At 39.4% G+C, this 17131-nt stretch overlaps 1 protein-coding gene across 1 annotated transcript in view; it reads right to left on the bottom strand.

The window, feature by feature from the left end:
* The window catches only part of LOC109072692 (nucleolar protein 4-like), a 38916-nt gene extending 22784 nt beyond the window's left edge, over positions 1-16132 (bottom strand). Inside the window, exon 1 of the mRNA XM_042762187.1 lies at positions 14870-16132. Coding sequence (XP_042618121.1) covers positions 14870-15211 — 342 coding nt within the window. The 5' untranslated portion in view covers positions 15212-16132. The remainder of the gene's footprint in view (positions 1-14869) is intronic.
* Positions 16133-17131: the final 999 nt, after the last annotated feature.

Here is a 17131-nt window from a genome sequence, read left to right on the forward strand (position 1 = left end):
GCTATGTACTGTATAAGGCTAAGAGACTCTCTTTGTGTAGTGTATTATTCAGATGTTCATTGATCTGAATCTGACATTAAGTCCTCTACAGCTCAAGGGGTTTCTTACAGAATTTCTCCACTGTTTAGATTTGTGTGTGAGAGAAAATAGTGTGGTTTTTGAACACTTTCCTGCAGCATTTTAAAAATAACTGCTTTCTTCACCACAGACACAAACACAACCAGCCCCACCTCCCACCATCACCACCTTCAACCCTGCTTTCCATAAAGCTGACCCTGTCGCTATGGCAACTGGCAGCGCTCTCGGGCAGGTGTGCAGGGCAGTGGGTCATGTGACACTTACAGGAACTCTGATCGCTCAGACAACCTTCTTATTCCCCCAGTCCCACACAGGCTCAACCGTCACCTGTTCTTTGTTGCTCTCTCATTATTTCTTTCTCGACTTTACTTCAGAATGACACATCTTTTTCCAAAGTAACTGTAACTTATTTAACTTCTTTTAAATGTGAAATATGTAATTGTTGTGCCACTAGCATCAAGAAAATGGAACTGCAAAAAGTACTGTTTTCAAACAGGTTTCCAGAACACTCCTCTTGTCTTTCATTGATCAAACAAGCAGGTAGCCCTTCCCCAAAATCACATCATCGGTTCAGCTGCTCTTGCTATGCTGAGCAATTCTTGAAGTCCCACAGAGCTACAGTACACTTTTTTGGGGGATTTATTTACTAATAGCTTGTCTCTGAATAATAAACATGATTATTGTAATATTAAACAATGTTATTTATTTTAACATTGAAAAAGTACACCCAAAATGTATCACAAACATCTTTTCAAGACTTCAGTATTGCTTTCTTTTGTTTTGTAGATTCTATAACTGGCATAAATAAAATAGCTTGTATTGCCTGTTTTAATTTTTTACACACACAGGTGTGGTGTAAAAGAAGGAAGCAGCAGTCATTCTCCTTCCTCTTCATATATTACTAATCTCTCCCTAATTCTTTTACTGTAATTTTCTACTTTGTTTCCTAGTGGGCCTAACGTTTCTTCCTCTATTCTCCACTTGTTTTGCCTTCTCTATCACCTTTCCCTAAGACATCTTCATTTTTTTCTCTCTTTCTGCTGCTCTCCATTCCTTTTTTCTCCTGTCCCGCTCCATCTTCCCTCTATCTCTTACTCCCCCTTTCCCAAGTGCCAGGTAATGAAGGTTGCCATGGCAACTAAAACCAGCGCACAGAGCAGTCTCGCTTTAATCCGGCCCTCTCCAGCCGTCCGGCTCATGCATGCGTTCCCTCCTCTCATTATAATTACCACTCTTATGCTACAATCAGTCAAACATGTACCAACCTGGTTTTCATGATCTCGGTCACGACGTGACCATGCCACACCTATGCAGAACCACTCTTACTCTCTGTCTACCAGAGAATATTCTAGAAATGGTCCCTCTAGGACACCAGACACAGGCTCCTGCAATACCTTTGAGAAGAAAGACTCAGCCATAGCCACAGGGGGAGGACTGTGTGTGTTTGACTCTGTCTGTCCTACAAATATCTCCATCCCAGCTCGAATGCTTCATCCTGGTTGCTTTCACACATGCACTCACAGACACAAACATTTCCTCTACCCCCACCCCCTTCCCCAATCTGAGGGCACATCACAGTCTTGGACACAAGTGTGTGGGTGACTAAAGTAGGCCAGCAGGATTAGGGCGATCTGTTCAGCTCTACCCAAGGCCTAACTTGGGCCAAACCTGACACACAGCGACACTGTACTGCACCCATATAGATCCAAATATGGGCCAGTTCAGTGTAAAGTTCACTGAATCACAGTGTGTGCAACAGAAACAATATGCCCATGTAGCCTACACAATGCAGCTAAATTCTGCTGTCAGTTCACTTTTTAGTCCTTAATCATGTTGTGTACACACATAATTCACTAAAATACGGGAGTGACAACCACATTTGACAACTGCATTAACTCCCGAAAAATACAGAAATGACAACCGCATTTACAGAAATTATATGCAGTGTGTATGGAACCGAACTAAACAACTAGTTGTTAATGATGACGTCACAAGAAGGATGCCAAAGTACTTGTATTGTCAGACATCAAGTGTTAACCTCAGATCTGACAGGATGGCAGAGAGAGGTGTATTTTCGTCTGACCAGTTGTGGTCAAGAGAGTGTAGGTTGTTTAACAACAACAAAACTAGATTACGACGCAGGCCCAGTTCTACTGGGGTGCTGGAGGGTGCTAAGCACCCTCAATTAATGCTTTAATACTGGCATTTCATTAGAGATATGGCAAACTATCCAGTTGTTTATGGTTTGCACTCAGGAGATCTGTTTCTATTTCAACATGTTTTGAAGCGTAGAGCAATGTATCCAATCACAGACATATCTGTTGATTTCATGAACCCAACAACCAATCACATGTGTTTAGTTAGAATCCACTCACCGCTCAGATCGCCGCATTTTTTGTTGCGTTCAGCGCAAATCATCTCATTATAACAAAGTGTATAAGCGATATAAATAAGATTCATTGTGCAGCATAGAGAACTTCACTGATTAGCTATAATGTAACTGTGAGATCGTAATGAACTAAGATGAGTGACAGCTTTTAGTGATTATCAATGGAACACTCAGCTATGGATGGCACAAATATATATCACTAATTTAAGAAGCACCCTCAGTGCTCTGATTCTGGAGCCAGGCCTGTTACGACGCCTCTCCCGACGACCACGATTTAATCACGTTTTGCTGATTTTCTCAGGTCTAATGCTTGTTTTGTCAACTGTAGCTAACACAAAACTATCTAATCTTCAGGCCTCCATTCTCTCCGAGACTCCACAACGTTGCTATGGTTACCATGTTGCAATACATGGCAGTTTTTGGAGTGAGTCGTATTCCGTACACACATGGAACGATAATTTACGGGACTCAATCACGCATTTAAATGTGGTTGTCACTCCTGAAACGTGCAGTGTATACATGGCCCATGTCACATTTAAATCAGATGGTCATCCCAAAATAAATGCCAGTACAAAGCATGGGATCTAATATCACCCTAAAGTGGTTTGTTTTGCAATAATGACTGGCTAACTGTTACATTATGGTATTTATTACATCACGACTTTGCAAATAAATTAATAAGTGGATATGGAATATTGTATTTCAATGACTCTGTACTCACACAATAACAATAAAGATGAATTGGCTATTTAGGAAATTAGTTGACTGGGACAACGGTGAATAACAGTTTAGTGGTCAAAAATATTTACAGAATGCAACAACTGACCAATCAAAATCAAGCATACCAGAGCGCATAAAACCGTAAAAAATAAATAAACAATGAAATGCTTGTTTGATTTAGATGTAAAAAATGTAAATTTGAAAGTGCAGAGCATTACTAATTGTGACAGCAGAGAGTATGATTCACACAGTGAGTGTTTTAGCTTCAGTTAACCCTGATCAGGTGAACACACTCTTCTCTCACTCTTCCTCAAAACACAAAAGCACAGTGTTTAGATTCACAGGTAGAGCTGACTGTTCGTTCCCGACGTGGAGCAACAGCGTGTGTGTTTAATCATTAAACCACAGTAGAGCTGAACTGGTGTGTGTGAGATACTTCTTTCTGGACCTGAAAGTGCAGGGTTTCATCATGCTCTCATCATTTTTAAAGAAGCACTGTGAATTGTCAGCAGCAGTAATCAGCATTTCCCCTTCTGAACTCTATCTGTCTCTCTTTTCTTGAGACCCTGCAAGCCTTGGCTTTTTCCAGATGTGGCATATTTTTCAATCCCCCTCTCCTCTTCTGTATCCCTCCTATTCTCTTTCTCTCTGCTTTTCTCTCTCTCTTTCTTTCCCTCTCTCACCCGTCCCACTCCAAACAGCTCTGTTGCTAGGAGACTGGAGGGGCTGATTCGGCAAGTGGCCACCCCGACCCCCACCCCCTCTGGCAGTCGCACACACACACACGCATAGTCTCTGAACAGTCATGCACACACAGGGGCAGTGAAGGGAGGGGGCAAGAGAAAGGAGGCAGCTGGGTCACACTCATACACACACACGTATACATGGGCCGACAGAGAAAAGGAGCCCTAGCAAATATTTACAGAGAAAAAGGTAAAGAAGACCTGATAGACTAGAGCAACATAAACAAACATGACCGATATGGCACCAAACAGGACACATTAAATACGTATACATCCAAGATGCTTTTTGAAAATAAAATATGAATAGCTTAAATCATATAGCTTGAGTGGTCAGTAGCCTTTTCTTCACTGCAGCCAAATACATAATCTTAATCAGTATTCAGATAAACTAAAGCAATGTGGATGAACAAACACAGATAGTACAATAGTCTTTGCATCACAATGTCTTGTGGGGTTAAGATTTTTTTTTTTATTTGTATATTTTCTAAAGTAAATGGAATGGTCCTTGCCTTTTCCAAACTCACCACCATGGTGGTTTTTGTCTAAGGTGGATCATTTGGTTTAGTTGTTCTGAGTGGTGTATAGTGTGTTGCTAGGAGGTTGCTAGGGTATTCTGAGTGGTGTTTAGTGCATCAGTAAATGCTATTGCTAGATTGCCTTCGATATAAGTTTATTGGATTTGTTTCTCACCCTTTTTATCCTCCGCCAGGGAAAAATTATATGTTAGATTGCTTAGAAAAGTAATATTGCACCTCTTCTGCAAAAACCGCACATTTTGAGATATCATTCATGTCCACAGGACGACTTATATGCCAAAGTTTAATTCTAAACCGCCCATATGAATAGATACAGTGCTGCTAGCCTTTGCAAGCATTGCTAAATTTATAATAGTGAGAGCGAATTGAGTGTTGTCTACTATCAGACACCTAGACACTTAATACCCAGCATTATATTTATGAATTGCTTTGTTTAAAGCTGCCATAACACATTACAGTGATATAGTGCTTGAGGGAAAATGGGGGAAATATTTGTATTACAGTGGAAGAGGCAGAAATGTGTGTGTGCATGTGTGTGAGAGAGGAACTGTTTCAACAATGCAGGTGATTTAGATCAGCCTGCTGCAAATCTGATAACAGGTCACCTTTTAAAGTCCCATCTCCACCCTGTGAGGCCGGCAGAAGGTATAGACCTACAAATCGTTGAAACCCGTTCTCTCAGCGGGAGGTGGGGGATTTAGAAGAGAGTTACAGGGCAGGGGAGCTGCGTGTGAATCTTTGTGCATGAAGGTCAAGGAAAGATGAAGTGTAATCCCTCCGTTCTTTTTCACTACTCTTGTCTCCTCTGTTCCGATCCACTCTCTCCACCTTCCTTCCTGCCACTGTAAGTTCACGATGCTCTTCCATTAAATCTATATTACGTTTTTCTCTCTCTCCCTTTACTCTTTCCTCATTCCTAACCCTCCCTCTCATTCAGCCACTCGGCTTTTCCTCCCCTCCTCTCTCTCTCTCTGACAGGGTGTGACAGACGCTTTCAGCTCCTCATATGGGCGCAGCTCTTCCCTGAGCTCCATCTGACTCTCTGCACCCACATTACCCAGACACAACTGATCATTTACTGTCATCTGCATTAGTCTGTCACTATAAAGCTCTGGCCTCAATCGTGCTCACCTAAATTTATATTTGCATGTCTAATGTGTGATTTTTTTAAGTGTGCAAGCAGGATATTGAACATCTTTGTGTAACTTCTAAAGTCAACATTAAATCAAAAATTTATATTTATTATCTTAATGCACATTCCCAGTGCTCATTATTTCAGAAAAAAGTATCTTCTTAATCCTTAAACTTTGTCTGAAAGGAGTTTCCTTTTCTGCTATTGGATCATTTTAAGCTACAGTATTTATGCACTATTTTAGCGCTTGCATTCATTCTTGCTCCTCTCTGGTCTGTATCAGTCACTCTTTACAATCCAATCGATTCCCATCCCTTTTTCTCATTTAACATCAAATTTAACTCCAAGATAAGTCACATTACAAAGTAAAATGGGTTTATGAGCTGTAATTCAAGTTGAATAAAGATCTAACTGATGCATTAAAGTAAAAAAGCTAAAAAAGTTATCCAATATATTTACATTTATTTGAAAACTTATGCTATATTTTAAAAAAAATGTTGTAGCAAAGATGTTATAGTAGCAATGCCACATGAAGAAATAATATCACATAAAATATAATATACAAATATTCTAATAAATACAAAAGTATTATAATATTTAAATCATTTTTGTTTATTCCAAAGGGTCTTTTTTAAAGTCATTATTTTCAGTGTTGTTTTTTGGCCCATTGTGTCCTCTTCAGCATTGGCCAAAATTTTTCATCTTCAAAGATCTTAGCAACAATTGAAGGCTGGTGGGCACCATCATATCCGATAGCCTGTGGGCAGCACTCTGACACATAGCATGGTTGCATTTCTGGCGAGTTTGAGTCCTGGCTCGTGGTCCTTTCCAATCCGATCCCCCCTCTCTCACACTCTCCTTCCTGTCTGCTCTCTGTACTATAGCCACGAATGCCAAATGTAAACCTTTTAAAGATAAATAATCAGTCATTTCAAAACCCATATCGATTGACCGCAAATCCGAAGACCTCAAGCACTATGGTGATTATGGCCCTGCATAAGCCCAAACCACAAGAAATAAAATACTTGTTTGCATGTGTGTATAAACGTGTTCTGTTCATGCTCTGAGGTGTCTGCTGGGTCACGTGACCCTGGTGTCATGGTATAATTGCGTGGTGGGGAGGGGGGGTGCAGACAGTGAGACAACCGGACAGGATCACAACGCTAATGAGAGACTGCAGCAGTTAATTACGAAGGAGAGAGAGCGAACGAGAGAGTGCCACAGAGGGTATGGTGAATATGAGGAGGGGGAGATGGACTGAAACACTCTTTTGTCCCAAAGCTGCATCCTTCCAGAATAGAGATAGAGAAAGCTTTTATTCTAGCACACACATGCACACGTCCTCCCTGATCCGCTCAGGGAGGCAGGGTGTACCAGGACCGTGTCTGTGTGTGGTTATCTGTGTAGGTGTGCGAATGTGTGTTTGTAGGAGCTCTCTCTCTTTCTCTCTCTGGTAGGGGGGAGGCCCTTGGAGCCAGTTAAAAATGGTGTTAATTTCTTCTCCTATGGGAGAGGAGAATGGTCTCTCCATGGCAACAGAGAGAAGGAGCCGAGGGGAGGAACACCAGAGTAGCACCATCCGCGACCCTCTCTCATCACACACACACAAGAACATGCGGTACACACAAAAACAAGCACACACACAATGACAATGTACATCTACATATAAATGTACATAACTTTGCATATTGCGCTTATACATTCCTCCTACATTCCTATAGTTTCAGACGCAAGGGTTATGTGAATCCCAAAAACTCAAAAAGACAATAGTGTAAAAGATGGGAAAGAGGATACTGGATCAGATCACCTACTTCTGAATCAAACATCCATTTCAAGTAGGAGGCTTCTCACTTCTAAGAGACAGATTGAAGTGGGTCAATCAAGCGGTGTGTGGTAGCACAATCAGAACAGTTCTTAGTAAATCTAAGCAATAACATGGTACCATTTTTGTCCCCTGATACGATATCTTGAAGCTAACAATGCAAACTTTTAGTTAAATCAAACAAAAAAGAGGTGACACCGGTTTATTTGAATGCAGCAGATGGGTTTCATTAAGGAAGTTTTAATTTTTTCTACCATTTGAAAGTTTGGGGTCAGTAAGTTTATTTATCTTTTTTTATTTTATTTTTAATTAACACTTTTACTCAGCAAGTATGCATTAAATTGATAAGGTTACAAAAAATTTCTGATTCAAAAAAATTCTATTCTATTGAGCTTTCTATACATCAAATAATCCTGAAAAACCATGGATTCCACAAAAATATTAAGCAGCACAACTATTTTCAACATTAATAATAATGAGAAATGTTTCTTGAAATAACATATTAGAATGGTGTCTGAGGATCATGAGACAGTGAAGACTCGAGTAATGACTGCTAAAAATTCAGATTTGCCATCACAGGAATAAATTGAATTTTAAAATATATTAAAAATAGAAAACAGTTATTTTAAATTGTAAAAATAAATAACAATATTACTGTTTTTGTAGGAGCTTTTCTTGATTAATAAATTAAGTCTTAGTTAGCATGAACTTTTAAGTTTAATAAAAAAGTTTGTTTGAGTTATTCAGTTTTTGCATGCTAGACTTTAGGGGAATAACTGATTTAAGGACTTTTGGGTCAGTGCTATGAAGTATATGAGATAAAGAGAGTCTTTGTGTCAGTGGACATTGTGGTTGTCTTGTATGTTGCGTGTGGACAGCACAGTGCGCTCTGTGGGCTTTTCATGTCGTAACCTGCTATTGCAAATGCATCATGCAAAACTGTTAGCATTCATGCAAATGACTGGTAGATAAAAGGCCACTGTTGAGGCAGAGAGTGTCTTTGGGTTTGAAGGGGTGGGGAGGGGAGCTGACAAAAGGTCTGTTTAGATCCTTTTTCTCCAAGGCTCTCTGCAGATATGCTTGTTAATTAATCACTTATCATAATGAGATTTTTGCCTGATTTTTGTCCTCAGTGATATGCTAATAATGGAATCAAAAAGCGGTTTGCTACAGTTTAAGTCCGTCTCTTCTTCAAGCATTTGAGTGTGGACACGTGTCCTGTTGTCAACAGCAATTTGGGTGGATATGTGTGTATTTTTGAGATCAGTCGCCAAGAGAGGCAACTCCTTCAGGACAGAGGACAGTGTCTCCTGATCCCTGCAGGCTGGACAACAACGTCTCTTGAGAGTGTTTCTCTGCACAGATCAGCCTTCTGCTGACCTGGAGTTCTGAGCAAGAGAGGGTAGACACTTAAAAACACACAAACACACACACTATGATGAAAACAGTTGACCACAAAGTTGCATTGGACAAGATGTCAGTTCTTAGGGTTTTTTCCCCCTCAGTCTCTCTAATGCAAAAAATTATTTGAGAAAAGCTTTAGAGTGTATTTACAGGTTGTACCAGCTAGTTTTTACAACATATCTGTAATGTATCTACTGTCTTGCTTTTCTTAAATTACTACCTATTTTTCATATTACAATGGGTGCAGAATCATTTACTTCAAACATTGGCATCTTGGCAGAATAAAAATTTATCTTTTTCTTTCCATTTAAATTTGTCCTAAAATTCACAAGATAAGTCACATTAGGTTACAAATATGATGTAAATATGATGATTTTCTGAAACACCTGTATGTGTTTGAAACTTTTGCTTCTGCTTTTGTAGAACCTCTATCATCCCTCAGTAGATATGATGGAATAAGTGAGTCTCAAACATTTGACCAGATTTCCCCCAGCTCAGAGAGTCAGTATATGCTCACGGTTGTCTTGCGATAGGCCCATACTGCAGAACAATGACTAAACCTTCCCTCTGCCACACACACATACACGGCAATGAGGATATTTCTGTTTCAGTTGGCATAGCAACAGAAAGCAATCATTTCCCTCACTTAAAATCTTGCAACATCCTTTCTTCTCCTTTGCCCCCTTAATAAGAAAAATCTTTAAAAAGTCTCCCTCTCGCTGGACTCTTCATCAGTTTTTGAAAATCAACAGAGACATAGATGAGGGGCAAAACAAGAGTGTGCGAATGTCAGGAAAGCAGTGTGAAGTTTTACAGTGAGCTGTAGTATTGTCAGCATTTGGTGCAAATGCAGTAGACTGTGAGACATGTGAGACAAATTTTGTGTTTTTTTTTTTTTACAGTAAATGCTTACTAATAAACTAGAGCTAGTGTGAGATCGTTTTTGAATTGTTGATGAGCCATTAATCAGTTGGTGACTACGAGGCTTTAAAATTACAAGAATGAACATGAACCATCAAATAAATCAGTAATGTTTTGTATATTATGCAACTGTAGTCAAAAGCATGTATGATATGTACTTATAGCTTGAATAGATTGACATATAGCTAGTAGTATAATTTATTATCTCTATAATATAAAATGTTAAATATTTTTATATTTTATATAACTGTATGTTTCTTTTTCCCCTAATAATATATTAGGTTTTAGACTGACTATTGATATAAATATTTTTTTTGTAGTAATTAATTATTTGTATTGAATGTATTTTTATAAAAAAAAAAAAAAAAAAAAAAAAATCAGTGATTGGCTAAACATATTTAAAATAAAAATGCATTAATAAAAAATGTAAAACTTGGTGAGCATAAGCATACTGTTTAATGGTTTGGGGTTGGTCAGATTTTTTAAATATTTTTAAGTCTCTCATTCTCACCAAGGCTCCATTTATTTGATCAAAGTAAATAAATAAATATTCTGAAATGTTATTCTAATTAAAAACAGCTGTTTTCTATTTACATATATTTAAAGATGTATTTTTTTCCTGTGATGGCACAGCTGAATTTCAGTGTCACATAATCCTTTCGAAATCATTCAGATATGCTGATATGGTGCTCAAATATCAATATCTTATTATTATCAATATTAAAAAGAGTTGTGCTGCTAATATTTTTTCAGGATTCTTTTATGAATAGAAAGTTCAGCATTTATTCAAAATAGAACTTATTTGTAACAACAAATATCCCTACTGTCAAGGATTTTTAACAAATTAATGTGTTCTTGCTAAATTATTATTAATTTTTTTATACATTTATTATTAATTAGTATTAATTTCTTTAAAAAAACAATCTTACTGACCCTAAACTTTTGAAATGGTAGCTATAAAATATGTTACTAATAATAAAATTGATACATTTTTGTGATATAGTGCCAGTGAAACTGTTGGCGGGGCAAGTAAAACCCTGAACGACTGACCCATTTTGAGGCAGCAGAAAAATATTTAATTTTAAACACCTGTGAACTTGTGGTCACAACTAAATCTGACTTTACGTGTTTTACTGCGTGCAAGTGTGTTATTGCTCCCAGTGTTAGCCACAGGACATAACAGGTGATAAATGAAGTTACTCCCCCTCACTAGAAAGAGAGCAACAAAGAGAAAGAGCAGAAGCAGATCAAGAGAGAGGGAGGGAGAGAAAGAATATTAAAGTGGTATACAGAAAGACTTTGACAGACAGAGAGCAGAGCTTGTGATGCCCTGCAGCTGAATCGAGCACCACTCTCATGAAACAAAGTCTACAGTGGGCCTGTGACACAACAGATACATATTTAATAGCTTTATGAATGATATGTGCACTGTGAGCCCAGTCAGCGCTGACAGAATAGCATGGGCTGCTTGACTCATATGCTATTAGTGGCTTTTTTGCTTCTCTTTCTCTCTCTTTCGTCCACAATGACAGTGCAGCTCTTTTAAAACCACACAGGATAAAGAGCCCCTGCTCAATCAGGTCCTCCTCCTTCTCGCCCCCACACACTGAAACATGGCACACCCAAGGTGCACCTGCATCAGAGAGGCCCTCTGCCACTCTTCTGCATCCCACACAGCACTGGGGCTCCAACCCCACACCATGTCACCCTGAACATTCAGATGGGAGTTGGCAGGGATCCTGGGTAAAGTCAATTTTGAGTTTATTGAGCATGATAAAGAAAAAAAACTGAGAGAGAGTGATTTGTAAACAACAGCGTACTGTATCTGTCTCTTGTCTTGACGCAAAAATAGAAGCAGGAAATAAAAGTAGAACCAGAAATTAAACATGTTAAAGAAGTGTACACAAACCCAACATGAAACTAAATTTTACATTATGAAAACCGTTAGCTGTATTGTGGAAAGTGGAAGCACATAGATATTATGCCACACTTTCTCTGTACCCTATCACTGTAAAAAGGTCCCCGGTTGCTTCTGTTCCTCTTTTTATTCTGCTCTGTTTTGTTTGTTCTTCTTTCTTTGTTTGTTGTCTAATTTGCGTACATAGAACAATTTGAGAAGGATCCCTTACTGTTCCAGTCGTTAATGAGATAATAATGCTGATGTGAACGTCTCACTCTCTTAGTGGGTAAGCATGTGGATGGTTGCGCTTCCTTGTTCTTGTTCTTTGTGACATGCTGGTTGGTTAAGAACATGGCTGGGTGGGTCTGAAAGGAAGTGACCTCAGCTGCTTGAATTCATTACCCTGCACAGGAAAGCTATCATGTTCCATATTTTGGTTACTGTAACTTGTGAGGCCATAGTGTAACACACACACACACACACAAACACACACACACACACACACACACATATATATATATATATATATATATATACCAAATTTAAAAATATATATTTAAAAAATTTATGAATAACTTTATGATTTAATAACTGAATTATTAAATGGAATTTATTTTAATTAACAGTTTTAATTAATACATTTAAAAAAATAAATAAACCAATAAACACCCCATCCTCAATTTTTTTAGTCACGACCAATGGCAGATAGGGGAGTGTTTAAAATGCCTATTTGAAAACAGTAATTAAATTAAATATTGACAAAAATGCTAAAAAAGCTTTAATAGTGACTGAGCAGTGATGGGCCATTCAGTGATTCTCTGTGCTCTTCCATATGGCCATAGATCAGATAACCTCTTCCATATGACAGAACTGGTTATCTGTGTGACTGATCGTTTGTGAGATCTAGTGTATGTGTATGTGTCATGCAGTGACAGGAGGCTGTATTAGGATGCACGGAGTCTCCACAGAGGGACAGAATGACTGATAAAGGGTAAAACAAACACAGCATTAGGGAGCTGTTAAATAATGATAGAGAATGCCAGTGTATACAGACCTCAGATCAGCCACATGTACTCAGAGAAAGAGAGAGAAAGCAGTGGGTGGAGAAATGTGTGTGTATGCTGGTGGGGGAGGGCCGTATTTCTCAACATGTAATACATATGTGTAATATGTCATGAACTTCAGTTTCACATCTGACTTGCACATTAATTCCATTACAGAAGCAATTTAAGGATAGAGAATCTGTAATTGGCACAGGCTCACTGGACGTCCTTTGGGTAGTTAAACCGACACATCTGTGTGAAGGGTTAACTGTGGCAGGAGATGTTACAATGTTCAGAGTTCTGCCTCATTTCTTCTGCAGTCTTATAAATGAAAAGCACGCTGGGAACTGCCTGTTAGGAGCTGTCAAATGGTTGCATAGCAATTATCTGCTAACGAGGATTAATCTACACTAATTTAAGTTATTTTCAACAACAACAAAAAAAAAAGTAAAATGAGATATATATATATATATATATATATATATATATATATATATATATATATATATATATATATATTTTTTTTTTTTTTTTTTTTTTGTACAAAGTGCTCACTTGGTGGCTCCTGCTGGTATGATTATTGATCTTTGTTGTGTTTTTAAATGCATAGTCAAACACCTGGGATTCTATGTGAACAGTGAAACAAGTGTGAAGAGCCATTAAAATACTCATTTAAAAAACAGTCTTGTCACCATTGTTTCTAATTTGACTGCTTATTTTTCTCAGGCTGAGGTGTGTCAGTCTCAGGGGAGTCGGTCCCTCCTGGATGCCAGACAAAGGTCTGTTGGTGGGACCCCTTGAGGGCAATGCTCAAAATGGTGTCTGTTCATGAAGCCCTGAACTGTATAATGAACCAGTGGTAGTCGAGGACCTCCTAGTGTTCAAGAAAACAGTCACTTGCCTGTATATCTCAGTCTTTACAGTACATTAAATTTGGACATTTTATATTTTAAATGAAAAAAAAAGGATAAACCCCAAATGTAATGATAGGTATTGATACCTATTTCTGTCCATTAAACTATTATTAAAACTATTACTGGCCAGACCGGGTCTTTAAATAATCTTTGTGACCACATGCCTTTATGCATCGAACAAATTAAACATCGTGCATCCTCGGAGTGCAGAATTTTTGTCCATTCCTTGGTCATCAAACTGATTCTAAATGAACCCTTGCTTTGGTTGTGTTTCTAATGATTGATCAGTCATAGTCCTGGGATGTGTTAAAAAAAAACGCGAGCATTGTAGAGCAGAACAGGTAGGTTACCAGAGCAACGGGTGCCAACCGTCCGCTCCGCCCTCATCCGGTACAGAACAATGCAAGAGCTTGCTTTCGCTCTCCAGAATAAAAACGCACGAGGCACGATGTTGAAATGGTAGAGAATTTCGCATTACACTTGCTCAAACGCTGTTTTTATTCCATGTTAAATGCTGCCCTAAATGACACATTGATCGGCGAGCGCGCGAGTGTCCGTGCCTGAGATGACCACAGGAGGAGGAGGATGGTGCGCGAGACCCTCAAGTGGCCCACGAGAGCAGCTGAAGTCCCTCAAACACTAATTTCTCAAAACATACTGATTCATTCAGAGCAATATAGCTGTACTTTAACGTGCACCGTATATCGTTAGCCCCTAAGCAAAACTCTCGGCGCGCGCCCCTCTGCGCTCCGGCATCCCCATCAATCGGGTACACGAGCTCACCACACGCGCGCTCCCGCCTCCAAACGTCCAGTGACATAAAGCGAAGTAGTAAATAAAATAACGTTCTCTCAATCAACATTATCATGATTTGCTGGGATTAAAAAAAACGGGCCATGTTGTGATTTTCTGTGACATCCCGATCCCGTCAGCAGGACAACGTCATGCCGATTCGTCAGATACCATTACTACCGCCTTTATTGCTAAAAGGGACCGGCGTTGCTATGGCAGCCAGTTCTCAGAGTAAGACTGTTCTGCCCGGTTGGGGTGAGGGATGAATATGCTCTGTCAACCCGAGGTGTAAGATTGAAAAGTTGCGCACAGCAATGTGGATTGCGCGTAGGTGGAATCAAACGAGCGCTGTCCCGAAGCATATTGAGAAAGGGCTACAGCATCCGCAGAACCATATTGAGAGTTAAAGTCTCACAATCACAAACACACAGACACAATTCACTCACATATAGTCAACTGGAAAAAAGCTCTTTACCGTAGACTTGACAGGGACGTACAGGACGGGCTTCCCCGATGACTCTTTCTTGTTGTGCTCGCCCAAGATGTTGCTGCCGACCTGAAAGCCTTTGGACTTCACCCAGAATTTGAATTTGGCGTTGATGTGGCTGTTGTCGACATAGACACCGTCCGACTCCTCGTTCTGTAGCAGGGTCTGCATGATTTTGTTGTATTTTCGGCGCGTGACGGTCTTTGTTTTACCCGAGTCTCCGTAAGTCCGGAGACACCAGTCCTGAAATTCGCTGAACATCTCTGCCCCCAGCACGACGGGACTTCGGCTCCTTTTCGTTAAATCCGAGCATGGTTTCTTAGTTGCCATCCCTTCCTCTTTGTGAGCCTCGAGCCCCTTTTCGAAACGATCAAATGCAACTACAAAGCCTGAAAATGATAGTTGACTCCCCCTCCTCTCCCTGTCCCACTACGAGGATATAATCGCTTCGACACCGGTGCTGGAGGTCCACCTCCGCTAAACAAGGCGAAAAAAGTCGTATTACGTGTGCCTGTTTCGGGCAGTCGCACACCTGTTTGCAGAGACGCCTCGCCTACTGTCCCAAACCGCAACGACAAATGTCACTTGCACACATCATCCGCTGAGGAACTGAGAGAGGGGGCCGTCCTACCAAGCGGGTATCTCGGTATCTCCCACCTGTGCGTAAACGGCTCGAGGACCAGTGCAAGTGGGAAAAACCCTGAGGGTCAATACCGTAAATGTAAAAAAAACACACACACGCACAAACCTTCCTGGCTCCAGAAAAAGAGCTCGGCGTAACTGACTTTAACGTCCCACTTTTCAAACGACCGGCGCGAGATTATTACTATTATGAGATGTGTGGCACAAGCCTGTTGATGTCATACGGGCGCGAGAATGTTTAGCAAAAACGACTCGAATTATTTTAATATTGATGTTTCAAATAAAAACGCTATGCGGGTTAAAATAGACCTTCTTCTCGAGCTGCCGTCACGCGATAGGACTGTCCCACTCTTTCCACCTGTTTGAATCGGACCTGCGCGTGCACTGCTGCCGCCATGCTAGAGACCGTCCCGAATTGACATTTCTCGTTTAGAATCCTCAAGATTTAATAGCTACTGGTAGTTTTGTGACAGAAACGTCTTCCGTGGCGTACAATAAAATAAAAAGCAGCCGTAACGAAGAAGCCTTTATGTTTTCTTTATATCTTAGTCTTTTTTTCTTTCTTTCAGGAAGTAGAGACTGTGCAGCGCGTGGACGCAGTGGTTACAAAGCGGGTAGGCAGTATCTGGTGTCGCAATAAAGAGAAAATTCCGATTCAGACAAAAGGGGAAAATGACTTTATATTTCTAATAATCAACACTAGCGAAAATATCCCTATTGCGTAGTCTATATATGGAAACTGAGTTTTAAAAAATGCATACATCAACATGGTTCAGATGTTTTTGTTCTCTTGTAAAATAACAGTGATTACAAAACAACATAGCAATTTATTTTTAACAGATTATAAACGGGAATTAACTTCTCATCTTTGAGCACTATGGTGATTTGGGGGTATTTTTTAACGTTAAAGTAGCCTATTCTTCTCAATATAACAATTTTACAATAATATAGAAAATGTTCAAATAAAACCTATTTAGGCCATATTTAAATAAAAGCCATTCTTTTCCCACATTTATAAGCATGCACTTGATAAATGAAGGGAATGTACAGTGAAAAATTACCAGTGCAGAAAACCATTGACTGTCCATTACAAAGGATTTGTTTTCTTTTTAAAAATGTGTTTAAAATGATTTGTTTACTTATTTATTTGATGATGATTAACTTACACAAAGAGGGATTCTGTTGATCCAGCTGTTTAAGGGTTCAGGTAAATTGAGCTGAGTGTTCTTTTGTTGTAATAGAGCACTCAATAACATTGTGATTAGCTCAGACACCCAGCAGCACTTTGTCCTCCCGGGAATTTTAATATGTATTGATTTGTGATAACAATAAAATTAATGAAAATAATCACTGTTAATAACCAAGTTTGTCATTTTCAGTATATGACTGCTTGTGATGTATGTGTGTGTGTGGTCCAGTGTGTTCAAAGTGTCTTCTAATGTCAGGTTCTGTGTGTGTATTTGGTCTGTTAATTTCTAATACACTATGTGACAGTGTGCTCATGTTTGGTCACGTATGTGTACATATTAGTTGCATTGTGTTAGTGCGTGTCCCCATTTGCGAGTGCTGGTATGTGAGCATCCTCTCTTTCTCTGTGTAGTGTGAGTG

This window comes from Cyprinus carpio, chromosome A8 (assembly GCF_018340385.1).
Source record: "Cyprinus carpio isolate SPL01 chromosome A8, ASM1834038v1, whole genome shotgun sequence".
NCBI classification, from domain to species: domain Eukaryota; kingdom Metazoa; phylum Chordata; class Actinopteri; order Cypriniformes; family Cyprinidae; genus Cyprinus; species Cyprinus carpio.